Genomic DNA, 18,758 nt, shown 5'->3' on the forward strand with positions numbered 1-18,758 from the left:
CAAGATAAATACACAGGAATGCTTAATTCCTTTATTTGAAAATGTTGCGGTAGCACTGCATTACATATATTCAATATCCACAGTTTTTGAAGGATCGTAGAATTTTGATAGGACAACACTGTTTGGAATATATAACACATGTTTCTGACAACTATAATGAATAAATTGCAGGTAACATGACTGGGATAGTTCAGGTATGAAAAATCTTTTGCTTGAAATGTGCAAATGCCCCATCTCTTAGTAAAACTATCTTTCAATCATCCTTAAATGTTTCAGTGTGTTAGGTAATAGCAGCTCGTTGTTATAGTTGTGATCTATCAGTAAAATGGATGGTTAGAATATCTATTGGAAAGAAATGCAAAAAACTACTGTCCCAGGTCTTAGCATATATCGTAAGGCTAAAAACCAAGGCTATTACTTCTGTGCTGGAGGATTAAGTTTGTACAGTACATGTGATAGATGCAATTTACTCTGCTTTATGTACATGCTGCAGCAAGCTTCTGTTACCAACATATTTTCCTTTGCAACTACATACTCCAAAACCGATGTGTGTTTTGCCCTATGTGATTATGTACACCGTTTTGTAAACACTTCACTGTATCAGGTAGTAAATTATACAATAAGCTTAAGATTCAATTGCTAAATTCCCTTTAATTTCTGCACATAAAAGGTAATAGGAAAGTACAATTATTTTTTGCAACCTAATCAATTCATATAAAGTGAAAGAATGAAAACACAATTTCATCAACCTTGGACTGATTCTAATATATTTATGTCTACTCCTGATTATTCCTATGTTAGCTGAAAATAATGTGAATGCGACATTGCTAAAAAGCACCAAGCTTTAATAACAAGCTGACAGACTAGATGGATTTTGCACAGATGCTTGGTGAAGGTACCTAAAACATTGCAGACAAAGAATAGGATCAACACTTGCACCGAAGTACACTTTTTAAAAAAAAAATCCCTACTCACGTCAATTTAATTTGACTTTTTTAAAAGAAATGTCAACGACCCCAAATCTTCTGCTATAAACTTTAGGAACAGCGTTTACAATAGAGAGAGGAACAAAAACAGAAAAACATTTTGGATTAATTTGTAGCCCAATTCTTATCAAACGAATGAATATTCCCAGCTATGTCTCCCACTAAATGTTTAGTTATATGTAAATGTGGTCCAAATAGATTTTTTAACAAGAAAGAAATATAATTATTTTGCTTAAAAAACAAAATATTGAACATATTCAGGTAATCCAATTTTTTTGAAAAGTTAATGTAAGTAAGGGCTACACAGTGCTAATGGTTTTTTCTAGCAAAAGTTTTAAGTAATGTGCAAGGAATTACTTAAAAGTACACTTTATGCTTCAAACTATATGACTTCATTATCCAAAGGCATTTCTATCCTAACTAACAACCAATTAAAAACAGAATCGATCTCTCTCTCTCTGAACATATCCTCCAATTGAAAGAATAACAAAGGGCACTAGCAATGCACCTGTTTGAAATAATCCAGAATAATGTATTCTGTCAAAAAACAAGATCCCAAAACTAATTGCAACCAATGACTAAGATGTTTTTACAAAATTAAAAAACAAAATATAAAAACGCTTAAGAAATCATTTTTTTCCACCACTGTTTTAAGATATTATTTCAAATGATAAATCTTTCTAGGAATTCTGACATTTGAAATATTAAAAGAAAAACGGGCCTAGTAATATATTTTACAACCAATAAATATACTTAAAAATATCTTTAAGTGCTGTATACACAATTACTACTCTGTCAAGTAAACTACCACTGTAGAATTTGGTAATGCAACTATTCCCTCTTTTTGGTTTTCACTTTCACTGAATAAAAATACGCAGAGAATATACTATACAGCTCTATGTTTTTCCACAATATTCTTTCACAATTACAAAAAAAAAAGATACTTTTTAAACAAGCTCATATATACACACACATCACAATTGTCTTCCATAAACATCTTGCATTCATACTGCAGAAATGGTAGCAGGACAAGAATAAGTTATTAACTAAGTTGCCTTTTTTAGTATAAACCAATCTCTCCCATTTTTGCCTCAAAATCTTGTATAACCATTGGACCAGCCTGTCTTCCAGGGCTATTCTATCGCAAAACAATTACATTCCACTTTTTGATGTCCACTGGGTGCTCAGGAAAGCAAAGTCCATTTGTTTAAGGCCACAAGATCATTCAAAAGTCCATACTTCCAGATCCTGTACAACAAAGTCTTCTTTTTTGGACAGGATATCATTGTTGAATGTGTTGCAAGAGTTGCTCCGACCATGATATAAATCAGCATCTAACCATAATCCAAATTTGCCACTGTAAAGAAAAGAAAATTAACTAGAAAGTTTCGTTTGTTCAGTTGTAGGCAAAAATGCAGCAATTTTTTTTGTTTTGCATTTCAATGTTCCAGTTATGTTAGTAAGAAGACCAATAAGCACTAAACTTCTTCAAGTAGAATGAGCACAATAATACATTTGGGTGATTTCTGCTGTTAATTTTTAACCAGAAACAAGTTTTCTCTGATAGCAACTTTTTTTTTTTAAAAAAAAGAAAGAATATGGAAACTTAAAATATTGTTCTGTATTTAAACATACGGAACAATACCAATAAACCACAGAGACTTCTAATGTTAATAGAATGAGGCAAGCATATTTGTTTTATTTCAATGTCTGGACTACTTAATCAAAAGAAAAGTATCTTTATCCATTGGGTATTTATGTGTCAATGAAAAGCAGGAACTACAGCTAGTCCTTGTTTAACAATCATACATTTAGCAACTATTTGAAGTTAAGGCAGGATTGAATGGTACTCGCCCATTCCCCAAAATTACAGGCATGCATCCTATAATCAAAATTCAGGCCCTTGGCGCAGCCTGCCCATAGTTACAGGGGCATTTCAACTTCCCAGCCAGTTGAAGGAGCAGGGGCATTTCAACTTCCCAGCCAGCATATCTCTCCTCCATCTCTGCTCTATTTCCCACTCTGTAGCAGCTCTCCTCTGCAGCAACAGTAGTGCTGGGATTGAATTAGAGTGCCTTTAGCAGTTTCAGCCAGCCTCTATTTCACTCCAGCATCGCTGCAGAAGAGTGCAGTTTCAAGCCCCATGATACAGCCAACCAGCTGCGTGCCACACCAGAGCCACTCCCACCGCCCTGTATGCCACAGGCCCTGCCACGCCCAGCTGACTTTCACCATCTTCCTTCTGCTCATGATGCTACAAAGGTCTCGGAAGCTTTCTGGAGGCTTTCCTATGCTTCATGAGTGTAGTGCACAAAACCTGAGGAAGAAGGTCTGATGTGGTCAGCAACTGCCTTGTATAGAGCCAGGCCAGGCATGCTTCATCAGAAGCAGGAGGAAGAAGGCGAAGGTCAGCTAGGTGTGGTAGGTCCTGCAAAGTGCAGGGTGATAGGGCCTAGTGGGGTTTTGCTATGTGATGCTGGAGTGACTAGCTCCAGAGTTTGAAGTCGTACTTCAAACTGGTGGCAGCGGCACTGGGACTGAAGTAGAGGCCCAGGGACGATCACCCAAAGACTACTGAAGGCCCCAGGCCTCTACTTGCTTCTCTCCTTGATCAGTTTCCACCCATTGCTTGTCCTGCCTTCAGGTGCTTTGGAGAATAGCTTGACTCCCTCTTCTTTGTGGCAATCTCTGAGATATCAGAAAACTGCTATCATGTCACCCCCAGTCCTTCTTTTCATTAAACTAGACATACCCAATTCTAGCAACCATTCTTTATGTTTTAGCCTCCAGTCCCCTAATCATCTTTGTTGCTCTTCTCTGCACTCTTTCTAAAGTTTCAACATTTTTTAATTGTGGTGACCAAAACTGGATGCAGTATTCCAAGTGTGGCCTTACCAAGGCATTATAAAATGGTATCAACACTTCACATGATCTTGATTCTATCCCTCTGTTAACGCAGCTTTTTTTGGCAGCTGTGGCACACTGCTGGCTCATATTTAAGTGACTGTCCACTAGGACTCCAAGATCCCTCTCTCAGTTATTACTATTGAGCAAGGTACATCCTATACTGTACCTGTGCATTTGGTTTTTCTTGCCTAAATGTAGAACCTTACTTTTTTCACCATTGAATTTCCTTTTGTTAGATAGCGCCCAATGTTCAAGTCTGTTAAGATCCTTCTGAATCTTAAGCCTATCTTCCGGAGTGTTGGCTATTCCTGACAGCTTGATATCATTGCAAATTTAATGAGTTTCCCATATAGCCACTCATCTAAATCATTGATGAACATGTTGAAGAGTACTGGGCCTAAAACAGAACATTGGGGTACCCCACTGTATACTTCCCTTCATGTAGATGCAGTTCCATTGAGGACTAATCGTTGAGTGCAGTTGGTCAACCAGTTACGAATCCATCTAGTGGTGATGTTGTCTAACCCACATTTTTTTATCTTACCATCATTTTTCTATCTTATCAAGTAATAGTATTATTATCTATCTCATCTTCTTATGACTATAGCTTTGTTGCTTGTATCTTACAAGTTATATTGTTTATTTAGTATCCTAGTATGATTTATGTTGATTGCTTATTTAGTATCGTATGACTATCACTAAGTGTTGTATCTTATTGATTTATGATGAATGTATTGTTATGATGACTATGATCATGATTTATCCATTGCTTGTATGTACACTGAGAGCTTATGCACTGGAGACAAATTCTTTGTGTGTCCAATTACACTTAGCCAATAAAGAATTCTATTTCTATTTGTAAAAAGGCAAAGATGGCAGGGAAAATGGGCAGATGGGAGACTTAAACAAGAAGCAGTCCTTTTCCTTGCCAAGGCTTGGGGCTGGGAGGAACCTGAGAATGGCTTGGATCAGGTGAATCTTCATCTAATGACAGGTGGAATTTAGTTAATGAGGGCAACACAGATTGCTGGGATTGTCATCACTAAGCAGTACATTGCGTTTTATGACCACATTGCTTAGCAAAGGAAATTCCAATATGATTACTGTTGTTAACCGAAAACTACACATATGCACCCAACCAAAGCTTCATTCATTGGTCTCTTAGAAAAATCATTTTTGAAGCATAGTTGGCTGGAAGCACACAGTTCTCACCAGTACGATTCGTAATTTCAGAAATGTAAATAACTTACTCTCCACCACCAAATTCTAAAGAAGTGACATCTCCATTGATAAAATAGGTGTTTTCTCCACTCCACTTAAAATCCTATGGGAAATAAGGCATTAATATTAACAGGGAGATCGTGCTAGCAAAGCAATGTGCACATTGTCTTATTAGATCAGGAGGAACAAAACTAAGAGGAACAAAAGAAGAAAGAGACACATAGTCCTCGGGTTACAACCACTCATTCAGCGACCATTCAAAGTTACAATGGCGCTCAACAAGTGTTATTACAACTGGTCTTCAAAATTCCAGCAAGTTGCAGCACCTCTGTGGTCACATGTTACCATACTTAGAGATCAAAGAAGAAACCCAACAGATGAGCTAATTCTATAGATAATCCTCAACCCTATGACTATTCATCCAGCAACAGTTCAAAATTACGACGATGCTGAAAAAAATGAATTTACAACCGGTGTCTGAAATTACAGCCACTGTAATGTCCCTATAGTCACGTGATCAAAACCTAGGTGCTTGGCAGCTCGCCAGCATTTACAACCACAAAGGTACTGTAATCTTTCCCATCCACCAATCTCACCACAATATATGTCCTTTTGGCTGCCCTGTCCACAACCCTCAACTTAAGCCCAACATTGCCACTGCCACTGAGAAATGCCATCTCGATCACCCACACCACAGCCAACCATGTCAGCAACATTACATAAAGATTACATAGAGCCGTGGTGGCGCAGTAGTTAGAATGCAGTACTGCAGGATACTTCTACTGACTGACTGCAATTTGGCAGTTTGAATCTCACCAGGCTCAGGGTTCACTCAGCCTTCCATCCTTCCAAGGTGGATAAAATGAGAACTCAGATTGTTGGAGACAATATGCTTACTCTGTAAAACTGCTTAGAGAGGGCGGTAAAAGCACTGTGAAGCTATATATATAAGTCTAAGTGCTATTGCTAAAGCCCCAGTTTCCCTCACTGCTCTGTACTCCATAGCTTCTGCCACACCCAGCTGAGTATCTTTTTTTCCCCCATGGCTCACAAGGCATGTTTGGTTGTGTGCAAGGCAGCTGCTGGGTATACCAGGTCCCCATGACCTCATCCCTGATGGCCTTTCACAAGGCATCGGCCTAGGAAGCCAAGTGTGTGAAGGGACCCATTTCCTGATTATATTGATATCCATAATGATAATTATTCTTGGCTGCCATATATTTTACTTTTGAACTGTACTGTATTTGCTTTTAATTGGTTTATGATTGTTTATCACCTAGAGTCCATTTCTGAGATAGGCAGCTATAGAAATTTAATAAGCAAATAAACAAGTATTTGACTACTTCTGAATTATCCCACCACTCTTGGCTCACAAACTAATATCATTACATTCAAAGAGCACATCAAACCAAAACTAAACACACGGACACACATATGCATGTGCACACATCTTCAAAGTTTTAGCATGAGTAAATCACATTGTTCTCATATAAAAGCTTTCAATTGTATCCAGAAACATACCTTGAAAATAGGATTGAATGTGTACAGAAAAGTTTCTCCAGTACCATAATAGTGGTCACTAAGTCTGAAAGCATGAGTTGCGTATGCCCCAAATATCTGCCAAAATAGTATGTAAAACAGATATAATTTTAATGTTGAGATAAAAACCTATTTATGGCCAATCTACTAAGTGCACAAATGAAAATTATTCTGCATGTCACATGAATGCAGTTTATAGGTGGAGATATGAATACTAAACTATCAGAAACCAAGAGCTTGTAAATCCTTAGCTTAATCTCTCCGTATTCCTACATAAAACAGGCCAAATATACCAAAGAGTTTTTCATGTCACCTTGTGAATCAGACTTGGCAACTTTTAAAATTACATCATTCCCAATTAGCATAGGAACACAGTAACAGGTTGGAGAAGGCAGTAGTAAAAGAAACCTAAATCAATGTAAATAGTTTTTACAGTGAGAAACTCAGAGGATTTGCATATAACAAAGTATCTAATTCAGATACTTCTATCAGCCTAAATCTTTTTTTTTTTAATTTTTAAAAATTCAAAATCTGATATATATATATATATATGCATATTCTTTCTAGCCAGGTTTTACCTACGTAAGCTATGATGTTATGCAGCCCTGGTTCTGTGAAATCTCATTCACAAGTTTCTGGGCTTTTTGTTTCTTGCTAACAGACAGCAAACTCTGCTGCCCTTTGGGAGACATCATAGCTTACGTAGGTAAAACCTGGCTAGAAAGAATATGCACATAAAAGCCTACGAAAAAGAAAGAATATATATATATATATTAAAAGAAAAAGCGGGAGGGAGAGAGAGAGAGAGAGATGCAGAAATATAAAAGAAAATTCTGAGAAGAACGGAAGGGAGCTACCTGGTTGTCCATGTCTCTGATGACTAATAAAACTGGACTATCAAGAGAAGATGATTTACGATACAGAGTTTTCAAACTGGTTCCATGCTCTTGTGTACTGTAGACAAGCTTCCATGGATATCCCTGCACTCGAGCTGGGAGGGACTGAGCAAGCTAGAACAGAAAAGAAAATGTTGTTCTTGAAAAGGCAACATGTTCCTTTTGTCAGGTATTATGAGTAAATTTGCTATTAACAATCTATCTTATATTCACTAATATGCAGTAAGTGAAAAAAAATGTGGGTTTTTTTAGTCAGGACAACATATAATAACCATCATAAGAGGCACAACATCATCTGATGTTGAATTAGGCAGTGAGGATTACTAGTATAGTTTTCCTACTGGATCAAAAAGTTCAATTCTTTTCATTTAAAATGTGGCGCCTTGGATTTGATGCTGCATTTTCAAACAAAAGGCAATCATGAATTTAGAAAAACTGTCTATCCCATTATCCTTGGAACAGAATTCTGGCCCCTAGAAAAAAGAGAGGAGCCTTGATCTTATGCCAGGAAGTTTCAAAACTGGAGGAATCTTAGGTGAGATTAAGGCTACAGCAGTGACTAAAATTACATGTGAAATTAATATAGAAAGCCTCAAAAAATGTGGATAAGGCACAGAACATGCAGGAAGTCCATTTTAAGATAAGGCAGCACATCTAGTTGCTTTACAGTGAGGCACTGAAAGGAGGTCTTTTTTTAACCTTTAAGAAGAGTGATTAGTTAACAGATAACAGATATCTCTGTTAACAAACAAATAATTCCCTCAACACTGTCAAACTAGTTACTAAGTCTGCATTACTATTAATCTCATCGTTCCTATCACCCATCTCTTCCCACTTATGACTGTATCCTTGTTGCTGGTATCCTTAAGATTTATATTGACTGTTTCCCTATGACTATCATTAAGTATTGTACCTTATGATTCTTGATGAATGCATCTTTTCTTTTATGTACACTGAGAACATATGCACCAAGACAAATTCCTTGTGTGTCCAATCACACTTGGCCAATAAAAAATTCTATTCTATTCTATTCTATTCTATTCTATTCTATTCTATTCTATTCTATTCTATTCTATTCTATTCTACTCTACTCTACTCTACTCTATTCTATTCTATTCGATAGCTATACTTAATAAAAGTAATTTGTTATATAGTGATGGCATCTCTTTCAGGGATGGCTCTTGTTGTTTTCTTTCTATAGCTTACTTGCTGTATGGGTTCAATTGTCTTCCTGTAAATAAAAGGACTTTTTTAACCTCTTGAGGTGACCTCATTGTTCACCCTGGATTCAAAGTTATAGGGACAGTGTTGGGCCAGCAAAAACGACAGTGTTCAACCTCTGTTTGGAAATAAAAAAAACTGAAGGCATTTTAAAACTAACAAATGTATTATTTATTTGTGGGTTACACTCCATTTTATAGGCTATTTCAAAACCATGTGCCATAATAAACAAGTTGCTTTTAAAGAAGACCCTTGTAGCATCAAACTAACAAAGCTACCCATCTTGAATTTCAAAATGCCGTGAAAAAGACAGTAACAACTCCAAGCAGAAAGAAATCATGATCAGCGTTTTACCTGTTCCACATGCATGTTTTCTAAAAGCACACTTTGGTTTTTTAAGGTAGGCAAAGCATCATCTTCACCATCATCTTCACAGTAGCTGCAGACACTCTGTCGGCGTTTTGCCTCTTCTACAGTTATAATCTAGACAGATGAAAATGTGTTTACATCTTTCATAATGGTACATGAAAAGTTGATAAAGGAGAAAATGTATTCTATGCAGCAGTGTTTCTCAACTTCAGTAACCTGAACAGGTATGGACTTCAGCTCCCAGAAGCAGGCTGGCAGAGGAATTCTGGGAGTTGAAACCCACACCTATTCATGCGCTGAGGTTGAAAAACACTGCTATATAGAGTTAAGGAATGAGAAAAATAACCTCAAATCTGCCACTGCTGAAGCACAAGGGATTTTTGCTGTAGAGATCTTGATAGAACTCATAAACGCTTTTACAATAAACTATGACAAAATTTAATGAAGTTGTAGCAAGCTGTTAAACAGTTTGCACAATGACTTGCCAACCCCACTGCACTACAAAGTAGTTGTGTAAACATATAAAGAAGTTCAGGAAGCCTGCAAGTATCAAAAAAAGGAGATCAGGAAGCCTGCAAGTATCAAAAACTTTGAGCTAAGGGAAGGAAGTAACTCAATTTTCAGACATAGCATCCATATCTTTAATTCTGTTCACATGATAGAATTAAACATAAGACCTTCTATAAAATAATTTAAATTGTTCATCTCTTAGACATTTTTCTTTCTTTTCAGCAACAGCAGCTTTATCACTGCTGTTTGAACTAATCAATCATGTAAGCAGTCAAATAAGTAATACCATGAATAGGAGAACCGGTTTATACAAACCAACACTTAAAAGAAATATTTAAAGTTTATATTTTAAAATTATATTATGCACGTGCCATTTAAAATAGTTAGTTTCAAATGTGGCTATGAAGAGAACATTCAGGCACATTTCTAAATTAAAAACATTTAAATAAAATATTATAACTTTACTGTTAGCTTTATAACATTACTAGGTCAATTCTTGCCACTGAATATAATGATGAGATTACAAGACATAGGCTGTGAGCTAAATAAGGACACTGTCTAACATCGCCAAATATTGTCAATTGACATGTGAGGATCTGATTGTCATGTTAAGGTTTCTTGACAATGCTGTAAAGCTTTTTTGAACTATGATTTTATGGAGTATCTATTCTCCGAAATAACCATTCATATAATTAGATCAGATGCTAATTTATTCAATACTGTAATCCTACAGCCTAAGCTTCATTTCAAGTTTGAAACATAAACTGGCATTATTTTTAATCAATTGGTTTAGTTTATCATTAAAGTTTCTCAATATTGGAGAACTGTAGTGTTTTGCTCACAATGAGTTATATGAATAATAACATCAGTTACTAATCACCAATAGTGATCAAAATATTGATATAAAATAATTATAAAAGCAGGATATAGGAACAAAAAGGAAGTTAATATATTTACCAATCTGGAAAAAAAAATGAACCGATTTTAAGCAATTGCATTTCAAAGACAGAATAGATTTTAGGTTAAAGGTAATTCTAGTCCTCAACTAAAAATAAAACAATGATCAAAAGAACATACATGAAAAAAATACTTCATAATAAGGGAAAAATAGGAAAATGAAAGAATGAAAATAATCAGGATCAGGAATACATTTTGAAGCTGTTTGTATACTCAGTGACCAAACAGTTAAATCCAACTAATCCCAACAAGACTGATTTGAACTCAGACATTCAAAAGAAAGAAATTCAGAAGCATGTAGCATGAACCCAAATAAGCTGCCTTTCCTGAAAAACGTGATATGGAAATTATCTTAACATTCTCAGGCACATGCTAAACAAATCAGTAAACATCAGTTTCTTCTAAAACTGCCTTTCCATTCTGCCTATGAACTTACAACTCTTCCACATGTGCTCAGTTCGGTGTTTTGTTGTTAACGAACAAAAGAACTGGGGGAAAAGTCAGAGAGATTTCAGCAGATTTTCATACCTGCACAAAAGGTTCCTGTTCTTCCTCAGGCCTAGCACAATACAGAATTTGAAAATTCAAAGCCATTCCCTTAACTCTCATTTTTAGCTTTGGTTCCTTTCCCGGTTTCAAGGTCTGCTCACAAAAAGAAACTGCTGCTACTTGCTTGGAGAATGAAAGCATTCAGTCTATACTTCCTTGAAGAACTAACTTTCGTTTTCCTCTGTATATGACAAAGAGTAACCTGGCAACCTTAAATTCAGAGGAATTGCCATAGAAATGTACCCAGGCAGTTGCTGCAGCTAATTTATATTATTTTGAAATTAATTTGCATTCTCTGACTTGTGAAGACCAGGCTTACTTATTACCATTCCAGGAAGCTATAATGGGAATATGTAATATAATTCCATCTCATTGACTTATTACTGGTATTACTCTTCAAATCCATCTGATTGAACAGGTTTAATTATCATTACTGTATGAATATTTTTTTATTATGGTCACTGACCAGAATTGCAATGAAAAACACCTTAAAATAAAATAAAAACCAAGTAAGATAAACTATTACAATTGGTGGTGGGTTCATCAGTAGATCATAAAAGTCTGTCTAATTGTACAGGCAGTACAATAAAATTTAGCTATATTGAAGGAAACCTAGCATTATTTAAGAGAAATTATTTTCCTGACAACTACAGAAATGTTCCTGATCACATTTATGAACCTCAATATAAAAACGCCTACTAAATTGTAGGCTATATCCAGATATCAAAACAAATAAATAAATTTAATTATAATTGATCAGCATGTTGCTATAAGTTACTCAATTTTTGGCCCTTTTCTACAAACCACTGTTAATTAAGCCTGAATAGCGTTGCCTATGACCTATTATTATGGGTACAGTAGTTTGTGATTTAATAGGTCAAAGTTAGAAGCCATTGTTTCTTCAGCTGAGACAGCCTTGTTTGGAAAGAAACAAACCAATGTTTCCGATTCACAAATCAGGCTATCTTAGGGTTTGTTTAAACTCTATAAATTTTTCTACAAATTTTACGGTATTCTGATTAAATATCTGGTTTTAAATTAAATAATGTAATGTCTCTACTACCTTTAAGAAACTACTCCTATATTAAACAATAATAGAACAATAACATGAAACAATAAAGGATACCGTACTAAGTTAATTTTCAACATTCTTCTTCAGACACATGAAGAGGGGTTTTTTCAAGAACTGGCTTTGTTCCAGCAAACTTTAGTTGCTATCAATAACGTAACAATCAGCAACTGCCTGGCTAAGACCTTCATCGGGAATTAACAGATTTTATAAAACAAAAAGAATGTTGGGTCTTCCTCCCATCACACCCAAAACCCAGCTGTTCAATTGGAGCTCTTATATGTGGGCAATCAATGTAATTTTGTTGTTGTTGGGTCAATTTTCATTTGAGTCAAACTTAACTCTGCATGTCCCAAAGATTATTTTTCAAGATGCAATTGGACTTTCTTTTTTTTTTTCTTTGAAGATGTTTCGCTTACCATCCAAGAAGCTTCTTCAGTTCTGAAGTGAAGAAGGTTCTTGGATGAGAAACAAAAGTCTTCAGATAAAAACAAAGGAAGTCCAGTTGCCTCTTGAAAAATCACCTTTGGGATAACCACAACCTAGATGACGGAGAATCTCCATAGATACTTAACTCCAGATAACTTCATGAATAAATCCATATGGTTTTCTTGCTAAGAATTACTGATTACAGAAGTGGTTTTGACCAGTTGTTGAGAATGGAAGATAGTAAAGTTAAGGAAACAATGGCTGTTTTATTGTAAACCTTATTAGCAAAAGTAAGACAGCAGATATATCAAGCTTACAGATTTAGAATTTTATAACTGTAGGACTTTGTTGTGACCATAAAAATATAAAGGCACACATTGCTTTTATTGCTCTGTGTAATTTTAACTACTTTGTATTTGCTAACTTTGATTGTTGCTAGGCTCCATCCTGGGGAAGGATTATACCTTGTTTGCAATATATTGACAGGAAAACTATGTTTTAAGTGTCTGGAAGATGCAAGAAAAACTTGTTGTAAGTTTCATCTTTGCAACATTAATTTCAATCTACGGCCCCGTGGGGTTCCGCCGTGAGAGGGCGGGCCGGAGGTCGCCCCCATTGGAGGAGATAATTTAGGACCCTCCTGCTGTTGTGGGAGGACAGTTGAGACACCAACAGCACATCGATGAACAATTGGCTGTGTTACATCTTTTGTGAAGTCCCCTGTCTGAGCTTTGGGCCTCCATCGCTGCATTTTGGAGATGTATACGACTGCAGATCTTCTTGCGCTGCGAGATTCCCCCTTCTCGCAGATGTGGCCCTCCTCACTATCGAGGGCCCACCTCAAGGAAGGGTTTTGGGACCCAGAGAGGTGGCATGTGAAAACGAGGGGATTGAGGGGTTTTCTAACAAAATTTTTAGTCAAATTTTTAAGGGGTCCTAGGGAGGGGGAGGGTCAGATTGGAATTCGGGCTGTGGGTATGGGGGATAACCCACAAGGGGGAGGGTCGGGTCTGGCAGTGAAGCGTGGCATGGGGGATGGGGGACCCGGGATCGAGAGGGGGGTTAGAGCTTGTCCGGATAGTTTTTTGAACATCAGTACTGTAGGTGGGAGGGGTAGATATGGCGGGAGCAGGGGGCCATATCGTGTTAGGGGAGTGCGCACTCGCTGTCTACGAGTGGTGGCGTGCTCCGGCCCCCAAGGCTCTACTCGTTCCTCAGGTTGCATAGACCCACAGGACCCAGGCCTTCGGCTGATGCTGTGCAATGCCAGGTCCGTAGTAAATAAAGCCCCCCTCATCTGTGATCTTGTTCAGGAGGGGGGTGCGGACCTGGCAGGTATTACGGAGACCTGGTTGGGCCAGGAGGGGGGGGTTCCCCTCGTTGAAATGTGCCCGCCAGGTTTCCAAGCATTCCATCAGCCGAGGTCACAGGGGAGGGGCGGGGGGGTAGCGGTTATCATTAAAGAAGGTCTGAGACCGAGGGAGGCCACTGTTCCTCAGACGGCCGGCTGTGAATCCCTTTTTGTGAAATGGGGTCATGGGGTTCAGATGGGTTTGCTGATCACGTACCTGGCTCCCTGCCACATGGCAACAGCCCTGCCCGAGCTACTCAACGTCATTGCCGCGGTGGCGGTTGATACCCCTAAGCTTATGGTCATGGGGGATTTCAACCTGCCGTCCGTGGGTGAGACGTCAGAGATGGCTCGGGAGTTCATGGCTTCCATGACAGCTATGGACCTGACCCAGTTAATTCATGGCCCTACCCACACAGGGGGAAACACGCTGGATCTGGCTTTTGTCTCTGGACAGTGGTTGAGGGATCTTGATATAGGGGATATAGTTACTGAACCCTTGTCATGGTCAGATCACTCTCTCCTTCGTCTCGACTTTCGAACCGCTGCACCCCGCCGCAGGGAGGCAGAGCCGGTCAGATGGTTCCGCCCCAGGCGCCTGATGGAACCTGACAGATTCCAGACGGAGCTTGGGCCATTTCCTGAGGTTCTGGCACACGCCTCGACTGGAGACCTGGTGGCCGCCTGGGATAGGGCGGCTGCTGGTGCTCTGGATCGGGTCGTGCCTTTGCGGCCTCTGACCCGGCGCCGATCTCAATTGGCTCCTTGGTTTACCGAGGAGCTGAGGGAGTTGAAGCGCCGGAAAAGACGCCTAGAGAGTAGTTGGAGGGCCAGTCTTCTTGAATCTGACCGGACACTAGTAAGATCCCACATTAGGAATTACTTAGTGGCGATAAAAGCAGCGAAATGTAGTTATTTTGCTGCTCTTATTGCGTCATCAGATAATCGCCCGGCTGCCCTCTTTAGGGTGACCCGCTCCCTGCTCCACCAGGAAGCGCGGGAGGACCCCTTGGAGGGTAGAGCCGAGGATTTTGTTCAGTATCTGTATGACAAAATCACTCAGATTCGGGAAGATTTGGACTCCGACTGGGTAGTCTCAGGGGGAGAGACAGGGGCAGGTCTTGAGAATGTTATCTGGGATGAGTTTGATCCTGTGACCCCTGAGGACGTGGACAGGATTCTGGGTAGACTGAACGCGACCACTTGTTTATTGGACCCGTGTCCTTCCTGGTTAGTACTGGCTTCCCGGGAAGTGACACGAGGCTGGCTCCAGGGGATTATAAACGCTTCGCTGAGTGAGGGTGACTTTCCCGCCGCCTTGAAAGAGGCGGTGGTGAGGCCTCTCCTCAAGAAGCCTTCCCTGGACCCGGCAATGTTGGTAAATTATCGTCCGGTCTCCAATCTTCGCTTTGTTGCGAAGGTTGTTGAGAGTGTGGTCGCGCAACAGCTCCCCCAGCACCTGGATGAAACGACGTATCTGGATCCGTTCCAGTCGGGCTTCAGGCCCGGGTACAGCATGGGAACGGCATTGGTCGCGTTGGTTGATGATCTCTGGAGGGCTCGGGACAGGGGGTGCTCCTCTGTCCTGGTCCTGTTAGATCTCTCAGCGGCTTTTGATACCATCGACCATGGTATCATGCTGCACCGGTTGGAAGAGTTGGGGGTGGGAGGCACTGTGTTGCGGTGGTTCTCCTCCTTTCTCTCTGACCGGTCGCAGTCTGTGTTGACAGGGGTACAGAGGTCGACCCCGAGGCCCCTCATATGTGGCGTGCCGCAAGGGTCAGTCCTCTCGCCTCTCCTGTTCAACATTTATGTGAAGCCGCTGGGCGAGATCATCCGTGGTTTCGGGGTGGAGTACCATCAGTACGCTGACGACACCCAACTGTACATCTCCACCCCGGATCACCCCAACGATGCCCTTGAAGTGATGTCCCGGTGCCTGGAGGCCGTACGGATCTGGATGGGGAGGAACAGGCTCAGGCTCAACCCATCCAAGACTGAGTGGCTGTGGTTTCCGACGTCCCGATATAGTCAGTTGACGCCACCACTGACTATTGGGGGCGAATCATTGGCCCCCACGGAGAGGGCTCGCAACTTGGGCGTCCTCCTGGATTCACGGCTGTCTTTAGAAGAGCACTTGACGGCCGTGACCGGGAGGATTTTTCATCAGGTTCGCCTGATTCGCCAGTTGCGTCCCTTTCTGGATCGGGACTCTTTACACACGGTCACTCATGCCCTTGTCACCTCCCGCCTGGACTATTGCAACGCTCTCTACATGGGGCTCCCCTTGAGGAGCACCCGGAGGCTCCAACTGGCGCAGAGTGCGGCCGCGCGGGTGGTAATGGGAGCGACATGGCGTTCCCATGTAACACCTCTCCTGCGCGAGCTGCACTGGCTCCCGGTGGTCTTCCGGGTGCGCTTCAAGATTTTGGTTACCACCTTTAAAGCGCTCCATGGCTTAGGACCCGGGTACTTGCGGGACCGCCTACTACCACCAATAGCCTCCCACCGGCCGGTACGCTCCCATAGAGAGGGGCTCCTCCGGGTGCCGTCAGCCAAACAATGCCGACTGGCGGCCCCCAGGGGGAGAGCCTTCTCTGTGGGGGCACCTACTATCTGGAATGAGCTCCCCCCAGAGATACGGAGGATCCCGGATCTGCGCACCTTCCGCCGCGCCTTAAAGACCTTACTATTTCACCAGGCCGGCCTGGCCTAATTTTCCCCCTCTTTTATAAAAGATTTTTAAAATTTTAAATATCTTTTAGTATTTATATATTCAATTTTAAATTGGTTTTAAAAGTTTGGGGTTTTAAATTTGTCGGGGCCAAAATTATTTAATTGGATTTTATTCTATTTTTTAAATTTTGTATTGTATGTGTTTTTATTGTCTGGCTGTGCACCGCCCTGAGTCCTTCGGGAGTAGGGCGGTATAGAAATCTAATAAATAATAATAATAATAATAATAATAATAATAATAATAATAATAATAATAATAATAATAATAATAGTTATACTAACTACCTTAAAATATATTTTCAGGTTAGGGATGCTGGTTGTGGGCCAACACAATTAGGGGGCACTTGAAAAGCTTCCTCTTTTCATAATTACAGCATTTGTCCAAATTCTGTATTTATGACAACATCCAGAGTATCCCCATGCAAAACTAACCCCATCTATTCTTAGCAAATAGAAGTTAATTCTAATATCTTAAACCAGGGGTGTCAAACTCAAGGCCCACGGGCCGGATGCAGCCCTCAGGGTGCTTGGATCTGGCCCATGAGGCTGCCCTGGAAACAGCAACAGACTGGCCTGTGGTGCCTCTGCCAGCAAAAATGGAGCTTGGGAGGGCCGTGCGCAGCCCTCCCAAGCTCCATTTTTGCTGGCAGAGGATTCCAGGCGGCAGCTGAAAATGGAGCTTGGGAGTCGCAGCTGAAAACGGAGCTTGGGAGCCCGTTTTCACTGGCAGTGCGCTTGAGCCACAACCGGTGCCCCCAACATGAGTGATGTCAAGCTGGCCATGCCCCCCCAACCATGCCCCCCCACAAGGTCAAACACAACCCTGATGTGGCCCTCAATGAAATTGTGTTTGACACCCCTGCCTTAAACTAAAACAACACTATATCAGACAACAATTATACACATAAAAAAGAAGAAAAATCTGCCTTGAGTTTGATAATGGTTTATACAAACACAGAGTAACTGACCAAAGTTATGATACCAAAGGATGACTTAACTCTACCCAACAGAATGAGCAAAGGAGATAGCTTAGCAACTTACATTCATTTTTAAGTTTCGGAATAGCCCAATAACTTTTTCCATACTTTCTCATCTCATTCTCACCCATCAATTCATGTCATCTAACAAAATATTGTGCTCTCTCTCAGATCACATTCATTAAGAAAGTTGCACAGTTGCATTTTCCCAAATTCATGTTTTTTTCCAATATTTTTTTTAAATTCGTTAGAGCATAACATACAACTACCACTAACTATGCTATTTTCATAATAATATAAAACAAACTAGGTAACACCATACTTTCCTTCTAGCCCTTAATTCATAATTAAATTTCACTTCCATTCATGTGCTGATCATCACCAATCCACAAATCAGGAAACTTTCATTATATTCTATTCCCCCTTATTCTTATGTTCATCAGTTCAAGAGATACCTATTTTTCTTTCATTTCACTTGCTAATTTATGCTGTCTACTATTCATAAGTCACAAGCTTTCATACAGCTATGCTGTCACCAGATGTGCTAATGGGCATTTTCCTTTGCCATCCATCATGCTTTGGGTCAATCGAAGTTTTCATATAAAGCTTTATTAATAAGAAAAACAAAGAGGAAAGTAGATTTCCAGTCTTAGATATACCTATGTTGTATGACTAGGACGCAGGAAGTTGTTTCATATACTGGTTTACAGATTTATATAATAAAAGGTAAAATAAATTATGGTCTTGGAGCTACAAAAACCTATTAAGTTAGTTAGTTAGTTAGTTAGTTTATTATATTTGTATACCGCCCTTCTCCCGAGGGACTCAGGGCGGTGAACAGCCATGGTAAAAACAATGTACAACAAAAATTAAAAGCTTATTAAAATAATTCCATCATTCGGCCAAATTTAAAACATCCAACTAACATCATTTTAAAACCCCTATCAAAACCCAATTTAAAAAACCTTTATCCTGTCAGTCCAGCTTGCTGGAATAATAGGGTCTTCAGAGCATGACGGAAGGCACGGAGGTCAGGGATCC

At 39.9% G+C, this 18,758-nt stretch overlaps 1 protein-coding gene across 3 annotated transcripts in view; it reads right to left on the reverse strand.

The window, feature by feature from the left end:
* Positions 1–17: 17 nt before the first annotated feature.
* Positions 18–18,758, reverse strand: part of NCOA7 (nuclear receptor coactivator 7) — a 72,733-nt gene continuing 53,992 nt past the window's right edge. For all 3 annotated transcript variants that reach the window (XM_070932725.1, XM_070932722.1, XM_070932724.1), the window contains 5 exons: positions 9,125–9,253; positions 7,511–7,663; positions 6,636–6,731; positions 5,144–5,217; positions 18–2,343 (listed from right to left, as the gene is read on the reverse strand). In XM_070932725.1, coding sequence (XP_070788826.1) covers positions 2,208–2,343; positions 5,144–5,217; positions 6,636–6,731; positions 7,511–7,663; positions 9,125–9,253 — 588 coding nt within the window. In that variant the 3' untranslated portion in view covers positions 18–2,207. The remainder of the gene's footprint in view (positions 2,344–5,143; positions 5,218–6,635; positions 6,732–7,510; positions 7,664–9,124; positions 9,254–18,758) is intronic.

This window comes from Pituophis catenifer, unplaced genomic scaffold (assembly GCF_029215685.1).
Source record: "Pituophis catenifer annectens isolate HBS135680 unplaced genomic scaffold, rPitCat1.0.hap2 SCAF_1, whole genome shotgun sequence".
Taxonomy (NCBI): Eukaryota; Metazoa; Chordata; class Lepidosauria; order Squamata; family Colubridae; genus Pituophis; species Pituophis catenifer.